Source organism: Salarias fasciatus, chromosome 5 (assembly GCF_902148845.1).
Source record: "Salarias fasciatus chromosome 5, fSalaFa1.1, whole genome shotgun sequence".
In the NCBI taxonomy this organism is placed as follows: domain Eukaryota; kingdom Metazoa; phylum Chordata; class Actinopteri; order Blenniiformes; family Blenniidae; genus Salarias; species Salarias fasciatus.
The window spans coordinates 5,944,095-5,967,289 of NC_043749.1; the positions used below are offsets into that span (position 1 = coordinate 5,944,095).

At 43.3% G+C, this 23,195-nt stretch overlaps 1 protein-coding gene across 1 annotated transcript; it reads left to right on the forward strand.

Annotated features, from left to right (window-relative positions):
- The first annotated feature begins 5,181 nt into the window (after positions 1-5,181).
- On the forward strand, positions 5,182-22,540 carry LOC115387980 (inter-alpha-trypsin inhibitor heavy chain H3-like). Its single transcript, XM_030090888.1, has 22 exons — positions 5,182-5,292; positions 5,700-5,729; positions 5,938-5,961; positions 8,222-8,376; positions 8,645-8,749; positions 8,832-8,994; positions 10,645-10,755; positions 10,878-11,006; positions 12,093-12,209; positions 12,350-12,518; positions 12,616-12,741; positions 12,853-13,025; positions 13,120-13,305; positions 13,408-13,547; positions 16,641-16,801; positions 18,719-18,745; positions 18,831-18,890; positions 21,119-21,232; positions 21,435-21,636; positions 21,739-21,911; positions 22,178-22,289; positions 22,402-22,540. The coding sequence occupies exons 1-22, from the start codon at positions 5,182-5,184 to the stop codon at positions 22,538-22,540; spliced, it is 2,727 nt and encodes a 908-aa protein (XP_029946748.1).
- The last annotated feature ends 655 nt before the right edge of the window (positions 22,541-23,195 follow it).

Sequence of the window (23,195 nt, forward strand, 5' to 3'; positions counted from 1 at the left end):
CGATGTTGAAAGTGTCTGTGTTAAACTTTCATTAATTTCATAAAACCCTGATTGAAATAAAATCGTAACATTAGGTGTGTGTGTGTGTGTGTGTGTGTGTGTGTGTGTGTGTGTGTGTGTGTGTGTGTCTAAAAATAATAAAGCCAGTGTGAAAACTCAACCCCCCCCAACTCCCTACCCTTTCCTCACACACACACCTCTCTGATTTGCATTTGTATTACTCACAGCATTTTTTTTTTCATAGTTTTATTTAGAAATATTGAGAAGATTTCAACATACAACAAAATAACATCATGGTCACATTACAACTATGTGACCAATGAACAATCTTTCTTGTCACGCCCTGTGCCCCTCCAGCCGTGTGGGGGCGTCCTGGGGCAGTTTTGGTTTTGTTTCCCCATTTTTGCATGCCCTGTCTCACCTGCTTCTCTGTTCCTCATGTTCTCCTGCCTAGTCTCCCACCTGTTAGTGCACTAATGTGCCTCACCTGTGTCTACCTTATTTAAAGCCTGAATCCCTCACTTGTCCTTGTTGGTTCGTTGTGGATTGTCTGTGTATTCTGTGTCCCTGCCTGCACCACAGCTCAGCTTGCCCTGTGTTCGTTCCTGTAATAAAGAAGCTCGACTCTGCCTGGCTGCCTGCGCGTGGGTCTTTCCATCATGCACCTGTGACATTTCTATTTTCAACATTTCGTTTTGTTTTTTTTAACCAATAAAGAAATCGAACAGTGAAAAAGGATGCATTATTATACAAAGAAAACACATCGATGATTAAGACACTTTGACATTCTGACCAGGGGGAAAAAACAAAACAAAACACTATTATATTGACATTTTTCCTTTACATTCAGGGTTCCAATAAGTCATATTTGGTAAGTGTAAACATAAAATATCCATTTTGACTACAGCTTTTCAAAATTTCGTCCATTCAACTTTGAACAAAAGAGCATGAACAAAACAAGAACTTCGTACATTCTTCAACACAAGTAAATGAACAAATGGAATTCCTTGTGGAGGGTGCGCTCCCAGAGCAGAGGTTCTAAGTGACTGACCCCTGATGCACACTGGATGCGGAACGGACACCGCAGCTAATCCGTAGTCATTAAAATCAATGCTGTGGTTCACACTGGCCGCGGTCCAGCTCCGGTCCGGCTCCGGAGTCCTTGCAGAGCTCCGGTCTCATTCCACAAGGATCCTATTTTTCCGCATGCCGCAGCCCTACCGCGTCAATTCAGACAGAAGCAAGTCGGGTGCCAGAAGGAAACGCGATACGTGTTCCAAAATAAATGACGTCAAAATAAAATCTGTTTCGTGTTTTTGCCTTAATATTCAATTTTTTTTACTTCTTCTGGAAGAATACAAAACAAACAACGTGATGTAGTCATTATACGCATTAGAAGAATCAACGGTTTTGTACTTCGTGACTGCTAGAAAGTCACATGACACCAAAATGGCTCAAAAGAGCTCTGTGACCAGAGCAGCTCTATGTTGCCAGATTGGGCGGATTTCTGCCAAATCAAGCTTCTTTTTTGAACACGTTGATGAAATGATTATGTGTTTATGACGTGTTTGTTATTATAAAAACATGGTTTTAACTTGCATTTTCAACCGAGATGGCGGTTTGGGCTGCTTTCTATTGAGTTAAACGGGCTTCATATTGTTTACGGGGGATGGCGACAGATCTGGCAACCTCCTCCAGCGGACTGCAGAGACACCGCAGGGGGTGTGAATCACAGTACCGCGGTACACTGGACCGGAGACGGACCGCAGCCAGAACGCAACTGGACCGCATTCAGTGTGCATCAGGGGTCAATCTTTTGTGGGCTTATGGTGTCAGAAGTCCCATCAGGGGAAAACCTGCTCGTTAAGGGCATGGCCCACTGAGATGGCTGTATTGCCTCAGCAATCACAAACAAATCATGTCTGTACCTGACGTGTTAAATTGTCAATATAATCGGGAGTAAAACTGGAATGCAGAACTGAACGGAAAACTGTAGCCGAGTATCTTCGGTGGGTGAAAAGGCTACAGTCTGCGGCGCCGTGTCTTGGTCCCCTCGCCGCTCGCTCTGCTGCCAGGGTGACACCTGCTGCATCTCACGCTGATACGGATCTGTGTGAGGCAGGATGACGGTAACCGGAAATCCACGTGATGACAGAGAAACACTCACATTTTTGCAGGATATGGTGTTTGCAACGTCATTTTTTTTCTCCTTCTTTATTTAGCTGTACTCGGCGCGCTTCTTAAGAATAGCCGGTGGGTAATTGTGATCCACAAAGAATCACTTGTTGTTGTAGAAAAGCTGCGTCTTTTGCCATGCTCTTCTGATTCCCTCTTCTTAACTCTGAAATTGGCAAACTTTGCAATGACGGATGTCGGGCTGTGATGGATCCTTTGGCATCGGTCCAAGCGCTCTGTGGGCTTGTTCAATCTTTCCATCAACCTCACGTGGAATATCCAGGGAGTCTCGCAGCATTTTCTCCAAAAAGGAAATAATGTTGGTGCCCTCGGCTTGCTCTGGGATAGCGTAGATTCTGATGTTATCTCTGCGTGCCCGGGTCTCTTGGTCTTTGAGACTCGTCTCCATGTCATGCTGTCGTTGTACTAGCTTTTCCAGTAATGACGATGCTGCCTGCATAGTTGATTCAACTTCGCCGATACAACATTCTGCTTCATCCATGCAATTATTTGTTCAGTGTAGGCTTTGTTGGCTTCCAACGCTGCACCCCCTAGCAACGCCTGCTGCGCAGACCCTATAACACCGGGGAAGTGAGAGCTGTCCTGAAGAAACATAACATCAGGAAAGCTCCCGGCATCTGTGCCATCACCAGTGAGATGCTCAAAGCCAGCGGTGATGGCATGGTGGAGTAGCTAACCCACCTATTCAATGAGGTGTGGGAAATAGAGCAGCTGCCCACTGATTGGACCAGAGGGGTCATCCTGCCCTTCTGGAAATGCAAGGGTGATCGGCTTGTCTGCGGAAACCATAGAGGCATTACCCTGCTCTCCATCCCTGGCAAGGTCTTCACCAGGATCTTGCTTGATCATGCCCTTCCAGCGATCAGAAGCTGCCGCCGTCCCCACCAGGCTGGCTTTATGCCCAATTGCTCCACAATTGACCACATCTCTGTCGTACGTCTGCTGATAGAGAAGACCCTTGAATTCCGTAAAGACTGCCATCTGTACATCGGATTCATTCAAGTGAAGGCCGCCTTTGACACCGTCTGCCACTCCTCACTGTGGAACATCCTCCAAACCCTCGGAGCACCACCCAAGATCATCGCTCTGTTCAAGTTGCTCTACAGCAGGGGTTGGCAATTAGCGGCCCGCGGGCCAAATGTGGCCCGCCCGACCATCCAATCCGGCCCGCGAGAGGATTCCAACACGCGCGCGCACAAACGCACGCACTACCCCGGGCCCTCGAGCAGATGCACGCACCCCTGTTGGAGTGCGATATCTGTCATTGTGATGCAATAGACAATCTTCGAAGGATGTGTTGTTTAGTTGTGGTTTCCAGTTTGTCACTGAAAAATAAAGAGGAGTGGCACCTCGTCTGATGAACATACAGCGCGAGTGAGTGCGCTGCACCGAGCTCACCGTGTGTAAGTTTGAGCATAACGGTGTGTTTCCACCGGACGCGACGCAAATTTTTCGGGCGATGAGATCACATACAAAGTCAATGTAATGACGCGATTGTTGTTCAACCTTGAGCGGCCGGGGCGAGCGTTTCCAGGGAAAAATCCGCATGCCCGTCGACTTGCACTGCCACTCGCTGCCGCCCGCCACCCGCCGCTCCATCACTCGTTGCTCGAGTTGAAATAATTTAACCTTTCAAACGAATTGGTGCCAGGACAGCCTATCAGCATGGAGGTCTTCACGGACGTGCTGACGTAGGGCAGCAGGGCTCCGACCACGCAGAACAGTTGGCATGATGCCAAGGCGAGCGGCGATCTCACTTGTTCACCGCTTCTGGTGGAAACCGGGCGTCAGCCTGAAGTACCGCTGGAACCGGCCGTCCGGGCGCAGCTCCTGCAGAAGATGGTGGAACTCACCGAGCTCAGACCGCCTCCGGAGGGCAGCATGCAGCCTGAAGCCTCAGACGCAGCCGGAGCTCACTTCCGCATGCCAAATACAGAGCAGTGATGGTGGCAGGCAGAGCATCTCAATCTCGATCTTTATTTGTAAAAGTACTACTCATAGTCATAAAAGTGCTGAACAGTAAAAACAGTCATAAAAACAAAAAGAACAAAACAAGCACCATCGATCAGTTTGCGCCCGCGCGCACACACACACATACACACAGACAGCCGGGTGCACACAGGACTGTGGGACAAACATCAGAAAAATCCTGCCCACTGTGTTTCTGCAGGATGTTCTGTGTTGCATATTTGTACCAGCGTGACGCGTCCCGCGAATGAATTCACACAGCAGCGATAAAACTCGTGCATCTAACGCGGCCCGGTGTCATTTGTCGCGCGAATGCAGTTGCGTTAAACGCGTCTGGTGGACCCGCGTCCGTTGTTTCTTATTGTCTCACCTGAAATCTTTCAGTTCTTTCAATATGCAATCCAAGCTAGCTCTGACTGTTTCGTTATCCTCCAAATCCTCGTGGATGGGAGAGCAGCTCTGTTCTTGCAGTATTTCTTCACCAGCAGGCTCTCTATCTGCGTTCTTCCTCTTTCCTTTACCTCTCCTGGTCACCATTTTCCCAAAACTGTCCATTTTTATATTGCACTGACTTATCAGGAGGGTATTTTGTCAATACAGTTGGAGAGCATTAAAGTTATGCAGCCATCTTTGATGCAACCCGAAGGCGCCCCCCCTGCTCACAGCATTTTCATTGTCACTGGAAAGTCTCCCCCATCTTGGGGTGTGACAGATCACCCTCCCTGGTATTTGGTAGTTTTCGGTGTTGACTACAAGTCACCGTTTAAAGCGGTTAACTTGAAATTTCATTGCCATTTACAATTCCGTTTACTGACGAAAATTACCCTTTTCATGTAGTGACATATTGTCACAGAGTTTCAAAAGCAGCAGGTTTGTACCTCACAGTCGCCCACACTTGGAGCTCTGCCCTGTTGGTCAACAGTCAAGTGAAACACACACATACTTTGTTCCTCCCTCGAGGCAGGGAGCTCGGTTGCTCTGGACTGAAGTCAGTCAGTGTTGACTGGAGGTTTGGTCATGTCTGGACTGTTGGGAGTCCGAGTGCTGCTGCTGTGGAGCTGCTTCTGCCTCTGGTCAGGCCTGGCCTCGGGGGCTCTGGTCATCTCCAGGGACGATGAGGAGCCACAGGTAACTTCACACAGTAACTTTCTTGTATTTTGGGAATTAAATGTTTTTTTTTTTTTTCATACGAATTTAATGTAGGCTAATGTAGGCTCTGGTGTTTCCAAAGAATAAATGAAGAAAAAAAATATCACATGACTTGAGTCAGTGGTAAAACAAACTGACATTTTCATTTGTACAGTAGTTTGAATTTGCTTAATATGTCAAAAAAAAAAAAAAAGAGCGGGAAGTGACCATATATGGTCACTTGATACCTAAAGGGTTTAAAACCCACTGACCTTTCTGATGTATCTGACTTCTAACTTCAATATGTGTAAAAGATTTCGCTTTTATGTTTATTTAGATCATGTATTTTATTTTTTTTATCTCTCGATAATGTTTTGGACATTGATCATAATATTGTACTTTTTCAGGATTCAAGAACATCTGCCAGATCACTGCAGGTAACGCCAGGAGCTTTTTTTTGTTGTTGTTATACTGTAAGCATGTTGTTGGTTTGACTCATTGCTGGAACTTAAAAGTAGGCTGCAGTGTTCACTTTGAGGAAGTGAACTGAGGGACTCACGAGATAAAATAAAGTCAGAATTGAAATGTCTAAAGTTGTTCTGTCTGGCATGTTCAGAGTGTAATGTTTTTTCTTTATTGTTGCAGAAAAGAAGCACCAATGAGATGATGGTGAGTGAAGATATTTATATCTGCACGGATCATTTTTAATCAGAAGAACTAAGTTTGATTAAATAAAAAAGCTGGTGCAGTGGTGACTGTTCAAGCTGAAGGATTCAAATACTGGGCCAGATGTTCTCATGTCTACCGTTATTAACCTTTGGACAGGATCTCTGATCTGAATGATCTTTAACCGTTTGGTACATATTAGTGCTTCAGGAGTGACTCTCACTTCTTTGTTTGTGATAAAACATTTTTGTTAATGTCTTTTAGTTCCAAGTAGCCTCTTAATATAGTGGGAAATTAAGTAGATTGTGACAAAATGGTATCATGTAAATTTTATTCCAATATTTCAATTCTAATTCCATGTAAATGTGTGCATATAACAAAAGAAACATGGCAGCATACACACATAGTAAAGCACAAGATATGTTGAGGCAAAAAAAAAAAAATCTAATTTCTTTGCCTAAATGGCAAAATGATTTATTTACAGGTGTCAATGTTCTTAAGTTACATATTCATTGTTGAAGACAGTGTAGTCATGAGTCATTTTCAGCTACTCCCACATTAAACCAGTCAGCCATCATATTGTGTTGCATCAAATAGCATTACTGTCTTATATTATACCTTACTGCATCATATCATTTCATTATGTTTATTATGTGTAGCCTGGCAAAACAATACTGCACAGGACACAGAAATAAATTTTGGGTTCTTTATTCTGGACAACATTAATTGGGGGTGTCTCAATGGATGGAAAAATAAAATAAAATAAATTCCAAAAGGCTCAAAGCTCTTCACACGAGCTGTACTGTTGCTTTCCAGTTCTTTCTAGTACAGTCACAGATTAATCCAAATAAAATTTCTCTATTACAAAAGACTCGGGACTCAAAAGCTTCAGCAACATGTAAAACAAAACTTCACTCCTACATAAAATAACTGTAGTGGCTCCCCCCTCTAACAGAGCACACACACATAGAAATCTTCAATATTTACACATTTTTGTCATGAACTTTACAAGAAAATAATTTCAGAAAACTTTCATACCAACAACGTGGGCTTCCGCAACACGTTATTTGTCCTGGAAACACCGCAGCTCTCGAGATTCTATAACATTGAATGAATACGTTTTTCTCAGTTCACACATCAGCAGCATATACAGTCATCATTCGTTTTCACATGCATATGGCTGTAGAACACAAAAGAAAAATACACAATGATCATTGTTTTACCTTCTGACACCGGAGAAAACTGTCCCGGACAAACGTGCGTGTTGCGTTCAGGAGGGAAAATGAACTTCCTCATTCGCGATGTCACACGGGATGGCTCAAAAACAGAAAGTGCCCTCTGGTGGTGTTTAATGTCAACTGCATGCACACTGCATTTCCACCCGGTTACATATGTTTACTGTGATTTATACTGCAGCAGATGATTTTGATCTGAGTTGAACTGATGTTTCAACTCACTCAGAAGTCTATTTGTTGAGATCATGGCTGTGGTTTGGTTTGTAGACTGATGTTCAGGGACAGATTACTCAAGACAAACATTGCTGTTCTAGTTTGACAAACAAAGTAGTCTGACAAACAAACAAACAAACTGGATTAGTATTAAAAAAAACAGAACAGAAGAAAGAAAAAAGAATATATAGGCCTACATATAGACACCTGGGATCTGTGTCCAGAAGAGCGCAGTGCTCGGAACAGCTGATATCCTGCACAAAACCCTCAAGCCCCCAGGCCTCTGATAGGACCCGAGCTCAAAGGAGATACCGCCCAGGAAGGGCGAGAACACCGTTTTTGTTTTTTTTTAATATATGTATGTCTATTAATAGCTAAAGAACCAGGTCCCAGCTCTCTCTCCGCTGGCAGATATACAGATAAAGGAGTGCTCTGGAAATATTTGACATATTACAGAGGAATAAACGAGGCAGGACAACAGTTGCTCAAAAGGGTCCCGAGTGACACTGCTGGAGGGTGCTGCCCCCCTGTGTCCATTTGGAGAACAACATGTCATTATGCACTTCAATCGATCTCTCATAGTAATCCATCAGAATAAAGCAATATGGGAGAAACAGAAACAAAACGTAATAATCTCAACAAAACACTTGTTTTGTGAGTACCACACTAACCAACCAAAGCCCAGAAAGAAAAAACCTGAGATTGTTAGAAATGATCAATTATCTATTATTAGACTGGATCTGAACCTTGCTGGATAATGTCAGAGTTGCTTTCTGGCTTTCCTTCCATGCTCAGATGTTTTGTCTCCTCCTCAGGTGGAGGTACACAGTGTGATAGTGGACTGCACTGTGACGTCTCGCTTTGCCCACACCGTCATGACCTCCAAGGCCTTAAACAAAGCAAAAGTGTCCCAGGAAATATTTTTTGAAGTGGAGATGCCGAAGACCGCATTCATCACAAACTTCAGCATGTCAGTCAGTCTCCTCTCTGCTGCTTCTGTCACCAATGTGGTGGAGTTCGTCTCTGCATCTTGTCACATTTCACTGTCCTGTAAAGGACGGCAGTGGTGGTTCACTGTAGGATTTAATTGGTTTTCAGCGAAGATTCTGAATTTCAAACTCATAAACATCAATCGAATGACATGATAACTGTTGTTGCCGATTGAAAAATTTGAACACTTTGCATGTGGATCCTTGAATAATGTCATTGATTTGGTTCTTACTCTCTGAATCTCACAGGGAAATTGAAAATCGGTTCTATGTGGGAGAGATTAAGGAGAAAGAAAAAGCAAAGAAACAGTATGAGAAGGCCGTTTCCTCTGGTCAGACAGCTGGACTGGTTAAGTGAGTCAACGAGAATTAAAAAAATATATCATTAATTAAATCCAGTGTTGCTAGAATCAAGATATTCTCTGTTTTCTGATAGAGCCTCTGGAAGAAAAATGGAGAAGTTTTCAGTGTCTGTCAACATTGCAGCAGAAAGTAACGTGACTTTCATTTTGACGTATGAGGAGCTCCTCCAGAGGAAACTGGGCCTCTATGAGATTCTGACTCGAGTTAAACCCAAGTCTCTCATCCAGGAGTTCAAGGTGATTTCACTGAATTCAGCTGTGTGAGAAAAGTGTTAACGCAGCAGTTTGAGCTCCATCACATCTGGAAGTGCTGCATGAACAGCCATGGATCACTAAAATACATAAAGATGTATTTAATAAAAAAATCCACTATCAATCGCTCCTTTCAATGTATGGGAGAGCGTGGTAATTTGTGCCAAGGGGCAAGTAGTGCCACCCCTATTATTTAGAAAACCATAGTAGTTTTTGGTCATGTGACCACATATTTTTGAAGAGGCGTCCATTCTGCTCATCTTGTAAAAAAGGGAGACACATGGCTTGAGAGGTAAGCACATTTAAGTTCAAAAAACATTTTTTTGCCCTCCAAAGTAAAATTTCCACGGTTAAGGTTTTTTGATTGCTGTGTTTGAACAATTATAGAAAACTTTGAAAACATTTCACACATGTTTTATTGCTTTAGTAAGCTACTTCATGAGTCTATACAGTTAACATGATGCTAGCTCAGAACAGCTGGGGGATGCATTTTTTTCAAAATGGTGGGCCTGGGGTAATTTGTGCCAAAGGACCTGAGTTAAGTTGTGCCAGTGGCACAACTTCCCCAAACTTATGATTATTTACTATATATGACTTTATTGTATTTTACTGTTATTGTACATCTTATTCTTCCATTTGATCACGAAAACTATGTGTCATTCTTAATTTCAGATCTAAATCCATCATGTCACGCAGATACAAAAGGAAGACAGACAGGGCTCCAACTTTTCAAAGTTTCTGAAGCAAAGTTATGAGGCCTGTTGATGGAAAGTCCATCTTCATATTTAGAGAGAATGATGAAGGAGTCATCCCTCGAGGTGATGTGCTTAAAAAATTTCCCACACCATAAAAGCATGGCGATAGAGCCAGAAGGGAGCGCAAGTTCATATCCCACTGCAGCATTGACAAGTGGAATGTCCAGCAGGAGGTCCAATCTGTGAAGATATTCAGATGCAGATGCAGTTAGGTGCTCATTTTGGATTTTTGATTTTGTTCTTAGCATGTGTTCATGTGGCACTGGGCCTTGTTGAAGCAAATTGGCCTTTGATTATGTTAAAACTTTAAATAAGCATTAAACAAGTACTTTTGTATTGAATTTGTTTTGTTTTTATCGAGCATTATCGTTTTTACATAAACTTTATTTCAGACATAGTTGGTCCATATGAAAAATACAAAAAACATTACAAAACACTAAATTTTTTATATTAAAATTATCTTTTTTACTTCAGTTATCAGTGGCACAATTTACCCCAGTGTATTCTGACTAATGGCACAATTTACCCCGCACTTGGGGTAAGTTGTGCCACAAAACCACTTTTTTTTCCAAAGCTTTATTTCTCACACAGTTTATTTAAGATCCAAAGTGATTGCTCCCAGGGATGCACAACATCCTAAACTATATGAACATATTTAAGTTGCAGGCATTCCTGTTATCCCCTTGTGTAAAAGGCACTTTAAGTAAAAATTGGCATTACTTACCCCACTCTCCCCTATATTGTGTATACTAACAGTGCAAACCGATATCTACTTATTTTCCTCTAACATGTTTTAACTGCAGTTTTTACTGAAATTCAACTATTCTCTAATGACCTGACCTATTGTTCCAAACCTGGTGTGTTTGCTTGTGTGAAACAGATTGTAACAAACATATATGAGCCTCAGGGCCTCTCCTCTGTTGATGCCCACGCAACCTTCCTGTCCAATGACTTGCTCCCCCTGGTGGAGAAAACCGTCTCAGACAAAAAGGTAAATGATCCTGCAATGAACCATCCTTTACTCCTGTTTTCACACATCTGTCTCACTTGGTTCTCTTCACATCGAGTCCCATGCAATATTGCATTTTTTTTATTTTTTTTATTCCTTTCCAGGCACACATCTCTTTCTCACCAACAAGAGACCAACAAAGAAAGTGTCCGGGTTGTGACGGGACACTGATTGATGGAGATTTTATCATTAAGTATGATGTGAATCGAGAGAAGAACCTCGGGGACATTCAGGTCAGCTGTCAATAATCACTTTAAACACCTCTTTTTAAATATTTCTTCTATCCATTTTCAATTGTGTCTTTTTAAAGTGAGAAAAATAAACATAAGCCAATTCATTTTTATTTAGTCTTCTTTAAAAAAAAAAAGGACTGAGACAATATAATTCATGCCCCTTCACATTTAATCAAATATAGTCTCAAAGGGACAAAACACAATGATGTTCATGTTGAATGAGAACTGTCCGTTATTTAATCTCTAGAGATATCAGAAGTCTGTCAAAAATTCAGTGTCCTTCATGACATTACTAAACCCAGTGCTATTTCTAAAGATCCCCCGAAAATTTTGCAAACAAGCAAAACATTTTTTTTTTTTTTTTTGGGGTGGGGGGTGTACCACTTTTCATGTGCATAATAGTTGCAATATATGAATGTTTGTTCAAATATGATTCATTTTTTAATTCATTGTAATCGCTATATTTCATCATGAATTTTACCCTGATCTGATCCAGTTAATTTTAATTATATTTAAAATATCTTATTTCAAGATTCAGAGAATTATTGTTGAATAAATTTTTGAAAATGTTTTTGAACAAAATGAAGACAACACATTAAATTTTAACATCACAATTCTAATATAGGCCAGTTGACAGGCCATTTGAATTCCAGTCTGGACCAGGTGGACTTTGGATTCTACTCTGGGCTGGCCAGAAACAGAATGTCAATCTACATAATACTTGAAACATACGGAAACACATGGAAATAAAGTCCAAGACGAACGGCAGTCTGCCTTCAACATTAGTCAGGGGAGGTGATCATCTCGAGCTGCAACCTGAAGCCAATGAAATCACTTCAAAAGATGGATGGAAACAGTCTGTTGGGATCAACTTCAGGCCCCAGTCACCCTCCATCGAATAAAGTGGTGTAGAAATTAGGGGAATTGTAATTGAGATTCATTTACATGTTTACAACATGTTGTATGTTTTTGAAATTGTGGTTGTGCAAAAAATAAAAAGTCTGAATGATGAAAAAAGAAGAAGGATTTTGTTTTGTATTCTGCCATTCTTTCTGATTTACTCCAGTTGTTTCTTACATTTTTCAGATTGTGAACGGATACTTTGTGCACTTCTTTGCTCCACCAGTCCTCCCTAGAGTGCCAAAGAATGTGGTGTTTGTCATTGACAGGAGCGGATCAATGAATGGAATGAAGATGCAACAGGTGAGAGATTTACACATGGATGATGACTCAAAGGCTCAAACACAGATTTTCAGTTTCCAGCAGTTTTTGTGAGTGTGTGTGTGTGTGTGTGTGTGTGTGTGTGTGTGTGTGTGTGTGTGTGTGTGTGTGTGTGTGTGTAGACACGAGAGGCAATGCTGGCCATCCTCAAAGACCTGGACGAAGAGGATCACTTTGCTCTCATCCCGTTCGACAGTGTAACTGAAGTCTGGAAGGAATCACTCACCAAAGCAACCAAGCAAAATGTGTCTGATGCCATGGACTATATCAAGACAATAGATGCCAGGGGATGTTAGTAAATTGAAAAACAACAACAACTCAAAAACATGTACTATTATACATCAAATTACAACAAAGATAATTTCATGCGCGTGCGTTTTCTTTTTAGCAACAGGCATGGCTTCTGGAGTAACAAAAGGAATAGACATGCTGAAAAAGGGCCGACAGGAGAACAGACTCCCTGAGAGAAGCACTGATATGATCATTTTACTGACTGATGGGGTGCCAGATGGTGGTAAGTTGATGGAGTGTGTATGCACTGTTTGATACACACAACATTGATTTTGACAACTTAATCTTACATTTGACATTTTGTGCATCTTTGCTCTGAACTTTACCTATGAAGGATCATCTTATGTGCGGTCGAATGTTGGCTCGGCCATGGGAGAAAAGATGTCACTGTACTGTTTGGGATTTGGAAATGATGTGGATTACAACTTTCTGGATGTGATGAGCAAAGAAAACAGAGGAATGGCTCGTAGGATCTATGAAGCTTCAGATGCAACACTGCAGCTCCAGGTGAAGAGTTGAGAGTCTTTATTAGTTTGTCTTTCCAGATCTGATTTGTTCTATAACATATGTTGACACAAGAGTGTACTTTTGTTTCTTCCAGGGCTTCTATGAAGAAGTGGCCAGTCCTCTGCTTTTAGATGTGGACCTGCGCTATCCTGACAATGCAGTTGACTTCCTGACCACCAACAACTTTGCCCAGTTGTTTAATGGCTCAGAGATCGTGGTGGCCGGGCGGCTGACAGACAACAACCTGGATAACTTCTTAGTAGAAGTGCTCGGCCAGGGGGTGAGGCAATAGAACTGGCAGGAATACAGAGACAGAAGAATCTTGAGAAAGTGAATGCTTGCTCACTGCTCTGCTCCTTCTCTTTTGTTTTCCGGCTGTTAGTTTGAAGGAGACTACAAGGTGGAAGGCCAGGCCAGTGCTCTGGACTGGACAGCAATGTACCCGGATGATGAGTACATCTTCGGAGATTTTACCGAGCGTCTGTGGGCATACCTCACTATCCAACAGTTACTGGAGAAGAGGTCTGTCACATTCATGAAAGTCCAGCATCTTTTGGATAAAATCCTCTTTTCTGGTTTTTTTTTTTCTTTCTGGTCTTTATGATGGCAGATTAAAAAAAAAAAAAAAGACCTTCAGGCTTACAGATGAATAAATAAATTGAAATTTTGCAGTACCTCTGGATTGGCAGACCGGGGTGGTGGGTCCCCTTTTTAAAAAGGGGGACCATAGTGTGTGCTCCAACTATAGGGGGATCAGACTCCTGAGTCTCTCCAGGAAAGTTTATTTCAGGGTACTGGAGAGGAGGATTCGACCGATAAAGGAGGAATAATCTGGTTTTCAACACTGGTCATGGAACACTGGACCAGCTCTATACGCAGGGGTCAGCAACTAGATTTGGCATCGAGCCACTTTTTTTTTTGGCACTTCAATCGTGGGCTGGGGGGTGTGGGGTTTTTGTTTTGTTTCGTTTCGTTTATTGAGAGCCCCATTAGCTCCTGACCTAGCTCAGGAGCTATTCTACCTGGGGTCTCTTTCAAATAATTCACATCATTACATCTATACATAAATTTTGAACATGCATACACACACAACGCGCGTCCATTCGCGGAGCGGGGGGGTGGGGTTGGGGAGGCTGAGGCATACATCCGCGGAGCGTGGGGGCGGGGGCCATCCATTCACGGGGTGTGTGTCCGCTCACGGGCGCTGGAGGGGTTCGCGGTGCGTGCGTGCGTTGGAATCCAGTCACCGGCTGGATTGGACGGTTTGGCAGGCTAAATTTGGCCCGCGGGCCGCCATTTGCCGACCCCTGCTCTAAACCCTCCGTTGGGGGCTTGAGACTTCATGACAGTTCACCCGACCAGTCCACATTTGTTGTGTGAATTTGGAGAAGGTGTTCGACCACGTTCATGTGGTATCTTGTGGGGGGTGCTTTGGGAGTTTGGGGCCCCTTGTTCAAGGAATGCTCCGACAATTTTGGACCCATGCCCTTTCCCTATCATTGACAAAATGAGACAAGCTCATAAATACCTTTCTTGTGTCTCTGCGTCCAGTGGCTGGCTCCCAGCTGTTAGCATCATAGTTAGCTTAGCTCAATTGCTGGAGGTCAATAGGAGTCAGAGCCGGACTGACGAAAGTGGACAAAACACTCCTTACAGTGGTCCAGGGAATGGCGTATTAGCACGTGAAGTAAATCCGAATGGTTATAAAACATTCTGAAAGACGTGTTTTGTCTTCAACCCGTTAAAATACCGTTTTGAGACACACAGACCTGCGCATGTGCAGTGTTCCATGGAAGGATATACCGGCGCACAGCAGTAGCAGCCGGAAGGAACAGAAGAATATAAAAGTGCGCCAGATGAGTTTTGTAAACCAGTTCTGGCTGCTACTGCTGTGCGCCGGAATGATTTGTGAGATGGAGGTGGGATGGAGGACTGGGGGATGGAATTACAGATGAAAATGGCGGCCAGCTGAAGACTTCAGTTAAAATGGCAAGTCAGAGGGATGTGCTTGGCACATGTGCTCGGTAGCAAAGGAGAGCTTGAGAGGGAATGAGGCCTGTTTCCTCTCTCAATTGCAACTTTGTAAAGCCAATTCAAAAAGAGTCTCCATGACCTGTGTTGTCCATCACCTCAGACCAGGTGGAAGATGTTGGATTCACCATGCAATGTTTTTGTGTGATGCTGGAGGCTTAAGCATTACAGTCCAGTACCAAGATTAATTTCCAAACCCGGCGTTGGATGAAGCGAAGTGATCATTAGCTTACAGACTGTTAACTTATCCTCAGTTCATCAAAACCAGAAAACAATTACAATTAAATCCACACATCATGAAAGCAAACAGTTCTATGCTTAGCAAAACCTGTCTATGCTAAAGCCCAGATAGTTCCCAAGTTCCATTGTCTTTGGAGGAAGAGTCGCTCGGTGCTGGCCAGCTGCTTGGTGCTAGCCAGGTGGTGCTCTTTGTCTCCTGTTAGCAGGTCCCTGTTAACATGTCTGTTGCTGTGTAGTGGTGGAAGATGAAGGTGTTGAAGGGTTGAAGAACTGTTCCTGCCGTGGTTCTTCTGCGATGTCCTTGTCATGGACTTGAGGAGTGGATCCTGGGTCCGGGTGGCAGTCAGACGCTGGGGCTGACTGGTGCTTGGCTTGGTCGGTGCAGTCTGCCATGTGCTTATGGCTGTAGGCCGGAGATCCTGCTATAGGCTGAAGGAACTGATCGCTTCCCCTGTGGAAGTCTCAAAGAAAAGTTTGTGAGAGTCGAGGCGGTGCTCCTCTGGCCTGTTCTGGTGGTCCTCGGTGGGGGAGTGCCTGGATGCTGGACGCCAGGGTCCTCTCTGGTTAGGCCCTGGTCTTAGGGCCTACCCTTCCTTTGTTAGCTGTTACCAGTGCTGGCTAGCCGGCTGTGGGACCAGGGAAGGTCCCTTCCTGCCTCCTCGGAGATTGAGCAAGAACCCTCCTGGAGAACCTTCCTTGTCGAAGGTCTGGATCCAACTCTTGAAGTGGGGCCGGAGGAACCGCTGGGCTGGGTGGTTTCTGTGAAACCTGACCAGTCACAGTTCATCACCTCCTCTCAGAGGTGGGCTTTGAAGCTTGGCTGGAATTTCAAATGCTGTTTCTAGTGCATTCTGGACTCTCGCAGCGCTGAGCTTTGAAATCGGTTCTGTTCATAACATTTCTGGACAGAATTTCATGGTCCCGGTAGGGGGTACAGTTTTGTAACCACAGGATTTCATTCTTGCTTGATGCAGATTATGTTGTCGCGCAAGCTTCACTTGAACCTGGACTTATAGCATGTACAATGGTGGTCTGCCCTCTCCAGTTTGACGGAGAGACCCTGGCTTGTGTTGGGGAGAAATAAAATGTTTTTTTTTTTTTTTTTTTTTTTTTTTTTTTTATCATATATGGTGTTCTTATTGTTGGTGACTGATTTGAGCTGTGGCGGAGGTCTGTGCTCTCTGAGTGCCAAATTCCAGTTGATCATTATTTTCATTATTTTTCATGCTTCTTTCTGGCCATTTGTAGCAGCCTATTTTAATCTTGGCATTTTAATTTACGAATATCTTTTCTCCATGTCAAATTTTTTTGGCTTCAAATTACCACTCTTGCTTTCTCTTACAGCAAAACTGGTGACTCAAATATGAAAGCCAATGCCACGGCCAAAGCCCTGGAAATGTCCCTGAAGTACAGCTTCGTAACCCCTCTCACCTCCATGGTGGTCACCAAGCCTGAGACTGAGGACGGAAATGCTGACCCTGTCATCGCTGACAAGCTGACCGAAGGTAATTCAGGTTCAAGATTCATGAAATTTTATTGATCCCCAAAGGGGAAATTCAGTTTAGAGCTGTTCTGCCAACACAGCTCATGGCCGTGTACCAGGTGGCGTGCTGCACTTGAAGGCAAGAAACAGCAGAGTTTGGGGTGGTGGAGTGTGCAGTGGGGTAAATCAACAAAAGGAACGAAATTTATAATCATAGTTCAGATGAAACCATCATTAGAGGTTTGAAAAAAAAAAGGCAAAACCCACAACGAACACAGCCTGTGACATGACTGGGTTAGAGGGGTAGGGGAAAGGGGAAGGGGAGGGGTCATACAGCTTATCTGCTCTCAGGTCATGGGGTGCAGTCAACTATACATCAGAAAATACTATTTTATGGCGCACACGTCTTGTTTTGTTCGGTGACCGCAAAGGACTGCGGGGGGAGGGGTGGAGGAGGGGGTTTGGGGGTGGTAAATGGATAGGCTCAATGTGTGTAGTTGTCCAAGAGTTCGTATGTGCAGGTGAGCCGTGGCTCCCTCTTCACCAGAGAGTCACAACTCAGCTGGGAAAATGGGAATCAGTCCAGCCTTCAGGGTCACAGTGTCGAAGTGGGTAAACAGTGAACGGAGCTTCACCATGCTGGAGTCCGCTGGAGGGAATAAAACAAAACCTGAACAGTAATCTTGAGGCTACAGCAGGAGGGGAGTTGAAATCTGATCTTCGCATTCTTTTAGGCGTAGGAGACAAAACACTTTCATGTTCCTTCCATCGGTCTCTCAATCGTTAGCCAGAGGAGAAATTAACCCATTCTCAGACAGAATCTACCTTACAGTTCAGTTCAACAGTCATTCTGAAGAAAATTGTCCATCTTGCAACTGACTTCATTGTTGATGTTAATCTCTCCTTTGAGCCAATTGTTGATCAAGGTCGCCAGCTGTTGGGCGACATGTTTTTTTTTTTTTTTTTTTCTGCAGTCTTCAATTTCCAGGATCCTGGTCAGGTACATAATCCAATCAGCTGCAGATCCATCATCATAAATCGGAATATGTGGACGTCTCCCACATCTTCAAAGGACAGGGGTGCCAGGCACATGGCCTCTCACTTCTCCCACGTGGCCAGCTGCCAGACTCCCGTCCGAGCAGGGACATTCCCCACATCTCTGCTTCTTGTTGAAATAATCTTGTCAATTGCATTGAGAGACTCATTGATTAGTTTCATTTTGAATTTGAAGTTTCGAAGACCATCAGAGCAGAGGTCCAAAGAGAGACGAAGAAAATAGCTGGAAGTGGGGAAAACATGGCTGAGGGAGAGAAAGATAGGAGAGGAGGAAAAGATGCAATCGCGTCCTTCAAGAGCGAGAGCAGAAAGTCAACCTAAAGCAGAAAGAAATAGAAAAGACTTGAAAATGGATTCTACGCTGTCTTGTCAAACATTACTGTAGGAGCCATTTATCATTTCTTTCGTTGACCACCAGGGGGAGCAGTATGGGAAAAGTATAAATGGAGCACACAGGTGATCAGGGTCAGGTGTGTGAGAGGGTGGTAGCATACAGTCTTTTGACAGTGTCGAATCGGCGTGTGAATGGTGTGTGTGTCCGGCCTATGGATGTGGAACTGTAAGTGTGAGCTCTCCGGCTCCAGCTTGACATGTAACCTGTGGAATTATGGACATGGAAAATAAATGGGTTGCTGCGCCCAAACAACGGAAAATAGTTAATTGATTGATTAATACGCCGTGCAGATACGCGTCCGAAACGGTTCTCCCTCTCCGTCCTCAAAGGAACTCAAAGTGTAGCAGCCCTATAGGGAAAGGGCTCACAATTACCACTGTCAACAATGTTTTCTCTCCCATGCAAAACATTTAAGCTCATACAGATAAAGACATCAGAGGCTATTTGTACCAGGTTTTTATTCTCTCTGACTGTTTTTGTGTTTAACAGCCCAGAGACAAATGGCAGAGAGAATGGGTAAGACTGTTTCCAACAATACTGTACTTCAAAAAAAAAAGAAAAGAAAACAATTTTGACCTGACTTAACTTTTTCTGTGAATAGGTTATCGCTACCAGAGTCCTCCATCATATACAAATTATCGATATTCAGCCCCAGTTTTTGGTGAGTATATTTCGGTTTTGATGGAATCATTGCTCATGTATGTTTCATGCCTCTAATCATGACAACAACAACTTTTCATTTTCCAGCAGGACAGCTGTAATGAATTGGATGTTCACATCCTTCACTACATAGATAGTCCTCAGGTATTCTTGGTGGTTCCTCTGATGGGACCATTGGTGGAGAACATGTGGAAGAACTTTTCATCCATTGATTCATTTATATTTGTATCTTTTTCATCAGTGATGTGAAGGGGAATGTTGAGATTGGCAGCAGACTGGAAAAGTAGCAGCAGTAATTAGCCATCGCCGTTGTTCTTGCTCAGTTTCTTCTTTATTAATATTCTTTGTCCCACGTGAATGCATTTTTGACCCCCTGAATGTGGGGTTTTCGGCCCGGCGAAAAATTCGATAAAATTTATACCTCCACAGTGACAGATCAACACCGGCTCAACAGTGCCACCTACAATCAGACCCCTATGGCCCACAGAGTGGGCATATTTTCACGTAGGAACACGAAATTCACACCAGTGTCAGAGCATGAGGGGACAAACAGAAAACTCTCTTGGCCAAAATCTGTGGGACCAACAGGAAGGCGGCCATCTTGGATACAAAATTAGTCGCCATTTCGCTTTTCATTTTTCAAATGAACTGAACTCTTACTTCCTTTCTTCCAAATGAGCCCAAACTCAGCACACTGAATCTACACACATTGACTTTCAATAATCAGCCAGCTTTTTTTGATACGTCGCTCGGTCTCCTCACAGCACGCCGTCGAAAAACGCCTTCATTTCCTGTTATTTCGACAGCCCCTCATGAGCTCAGGCATTGTCCTAGAACACTCAGATTACATTCAGTTATGTCCTCGTGTAATGCATTATAAAGTTTAATACAACTCAACTCTTTAGCGCCCCCTACCATAGACCTAAAACATTAACATTCTTCCACAGTAACCAAACTGTGCAGTAAAATTCTATGCCTGAAGACAAGCAAAAAATTATATTATCATTTTGATGCATTTATGGCCAGCAGGGGTGCAACGACCCCCCCCCCCCCCCCCCCCCCCTCGAAAAATACATAAAAATTTCTTCCAAGCACATACTCTGTCCAACTGTCTTGAAATTTTGATCAATTATACAAAACATGATGCTGATTATATTGATGTATGAATGACTGTGAATGGCTACAGCGCCACCTATGGGAATGTGCAAAGATTACAATGCAATTTTAAAAAAATACTTTTATCAATCTTTTTCACATTTGACAGAAAATTCCTTTGTGGCCTCCTGATCAGAAAAGTCAATCAGCTCTTTCCTGTAGCTTCCATGGTTTTGACTCCAGAGGCTTCTCAATAACCCATTCATTGTCTATGTGGAAATGTCGTTTGGTTCCAATTATTCAAATGAACTGAACTCCTCGGTGTTTGGACCAAATGAGCCCAAACTCAGCATGCTGCATCTCGACACATTGACCTTCAATAATCAGCCAGCTTTTTTTGATCTGGTGCTCAGTCTCCCCATAACAAGCCCTCAAAAATGCCTTCTTTTCCTGCCACACCAGTCCACTCTGGGCAGCCTGAACTGCAACCCCCCCCCCACCCCCACCCCCCCTTTACCCCTATCCTCAATCTCCTGACTTTTGCATACACACTTCAAACTCTGTACGAAATTCTGGCAGAGGACACTGATCAAAAATGTCTATACTATCTTTGACCAATTCCAATTCATTTCCATCAGGGGCGCAACGACCCCAATAAAATATATATATAAAAATTCCCTACATCCATATACTTTGTCCCACTGACTTGACTTTTTGATCACTTATACAATGCATGGTGCTGGTTACATTGATATATGAATGACTGTGATAGATGCTACAGCGCCACCTATGGGAGCACACAGACAGACATGATAGATTATGACTCCAAAAATTCATGTGATTTTGTGCATGATTGACTGACAGCAAATAAAGTCGGTGGTAAAGTTTTGGAGGCCGCAGTGTGTGGTGTTAATGTCAATTTACCGAGCGCGAGACGTTGACGGCAATAGCAGGGAGTGAAGCACTAACCATCGCCGCGCGCGGCTTTAATGTCAGATTGTTGTTCTTCAGAGCAGTAATCTTACATTGCTGTTTAATTTGGATGAATATTCCCACACTCATATTTGACCATGAACTTTGTGACTGAAGGAATGATATCACAGCTGAGTTCTGGTGTTCTGCTGTCATCCACAGTGGATGGAGATCCTCATTTCATGATAGAGCTTCCTGACAGACATGATGCTTTGTGCTTCAACATCAACGACAAACCAGGAACCATTTTTAACCTCGTCAGTGACCCAGAATCAGGTCAGCCCTCAGTCCAGTTTATAATGAAGACTGTATTAAACTTTGACATGTTTTAACTGCACCATGCTGTTCTTTGAAAGACCAGTCAGTCTGTTGGTGATTTGGTCATTTGAATGATTTGTCACTTTTGGACTTCGAAAAAATCAAATATATCATATCTTGCTGATTATCAGCGAGTGACTGGATCCAACTGTTTCTTCAGGCATTGTGGTCCATGGCCAGATTATTGGAGACAAGAAGATTTCCCCTGACGGGACCATGAATACCTATTTTGGGAGTTTTGGCATCATTCACCAGACTCTGGGGGTCAGACTGGAGGTGAACACTCAAGAAATCTCAGTGTTTCAGGACAACAAGCAAGTCAAGCTGCTGTGGTCTGATACAGCTGCTGTCAAAGGACTCAAGTGCGTGATCACATGTTTTCCTCTCAGATAAAAACTTCTTCCCACTGCGAGACATCCGGAAAACAAATGTTCATTCTGCTTTGTACGTTCTCTCTGCTGCAGCATGGATCTTCTTGTGACCAAAGATTGCAGTCTAACAGTCACACTGAAGGATTCGGTTAAGTTTGTCATTCTGCTGCACAAAGTGTGGGCGAAGCACCCCTACCACAGAGACTACCTGGGTTTCTACACTGTGGACAGTCACCTCCTGTCCCCTTCTGTCCATGGGCTGCTGGGTGAGGAACACAATCATTCAGAAGTATATTGGTCTAGCTGTGATTTGCTCTTCATTCAGTAAGGGTTTGAAGATGTTACTAAATAAGTTTGTACACAATCATGAAAGCATTGCTTGAGAGGGTTGTTTTATTATTAGAATCACAGAGATCAAATGTGGTAAAGCTGAATTTCTTTGTCCCTAATTTGGAAAAACATTATTTGTTGTGATAAATAGGATTTTGACCATCTTGTTTTGAAATGAGGCTCTCGATGATTCGTCATTTAGGTCAGTTCTATCATGGGATTGAGTATGAGGTGACGGGGCTGCGTCCAGGAGAACACCCTGATAAACCAGACGCCACCATGTATGTGAAAGGACATGAGCTCAATGTGACCAGGTATGCCTCAAAAATCTGTAACACCTGTAGTGTGTGTCCTAAATGTACAGATTGTTGAATACGGGTCCACAGGGTAATTTAGTCTTGTTGAATTGTGTTTCTCTGTCCACAGAGGCTGGCAGAGGGACTTCAGCAGAGATGTGAAGAATGGAGAACGTGTTCCCTGTTGGTTCATCCACAGTAATGGGACCGGCCTCATCGATGGAGACGCGTCACACTACATAGTCTCCAGCCTTTTTACAACAGATTGAGACCAATTAACATTCACCGTTCGAACCGTCACAGTCAAATTAAAGCGACACTAAGGAACTTTTCAACCTTAATAAAACATTTTAATATCTTTTGTGATGATACATCAACTTAAAACTAGTTGAATGACCCCTCTGTCACAGGCTGAGGGCGTCAGTATTGCTTTCACTTGGACTGAGCAGCTGTGAGAAGGGTGGTAGGAACCCTGTACACTAAAAAACTACAAAAGTGCGGACTGCTTTACGGCATGCGTCACATCATGATATAACATTGTTTAGCCACCATTAGATTCATTACCTCATCGTCATCCATCCTTCACACAGCCACTGGAAACAAATGCAGGTGAGTTCAATCCGACAGCATGCCACCGGGAGCAGCATTTTACAACGCCGCGCGCTAGTCCTCATGGGAACTGTAGTTTTCTTTCAGGCAAAACACTACCGCTTTTGTCCACTGGCGCCGCCAAAATCAACGAAAACTGAAAGTTCCTTAGTGTTGCTTTAATTCAATAAATCTACACATTCACATGTAATCAAACCACAAATACTCTCAATACTGCCATGACATTGCGGGTGAATTTCTGTGTTGTGTCAACAATTGTCAATGTCAAGTTCATACATTGTGTCATTTTTGGATCAAGGATGGCAAATTGGTCTA

Excerpts from the sequence above, each read along its gene's own strand:
- LOC115387980 (XM_030090888.1), top strand. The coding sequence starts at position 5,182 with ATGTCTGGACTGTTGGGAGTCCGAGTGCTGCTGCTGTGGAGCTGCTTC. Across the intron at positions 8,377-8,644 it reads TTCATCACAAACTTCAGCAT|GGAAATTGAAAATCGGTTCT; the intron begins GTCAGTCAGTCT and ends TGAATCTCACAG. Across the intron at positions 13,306-13,407 it reads TAGAAGTGCTCGGCCAGGGG|TTTGAAGGAGACTACAAGGT; the intron begins GTGAGGCAATAG and ends TCCGGCTGTTAG.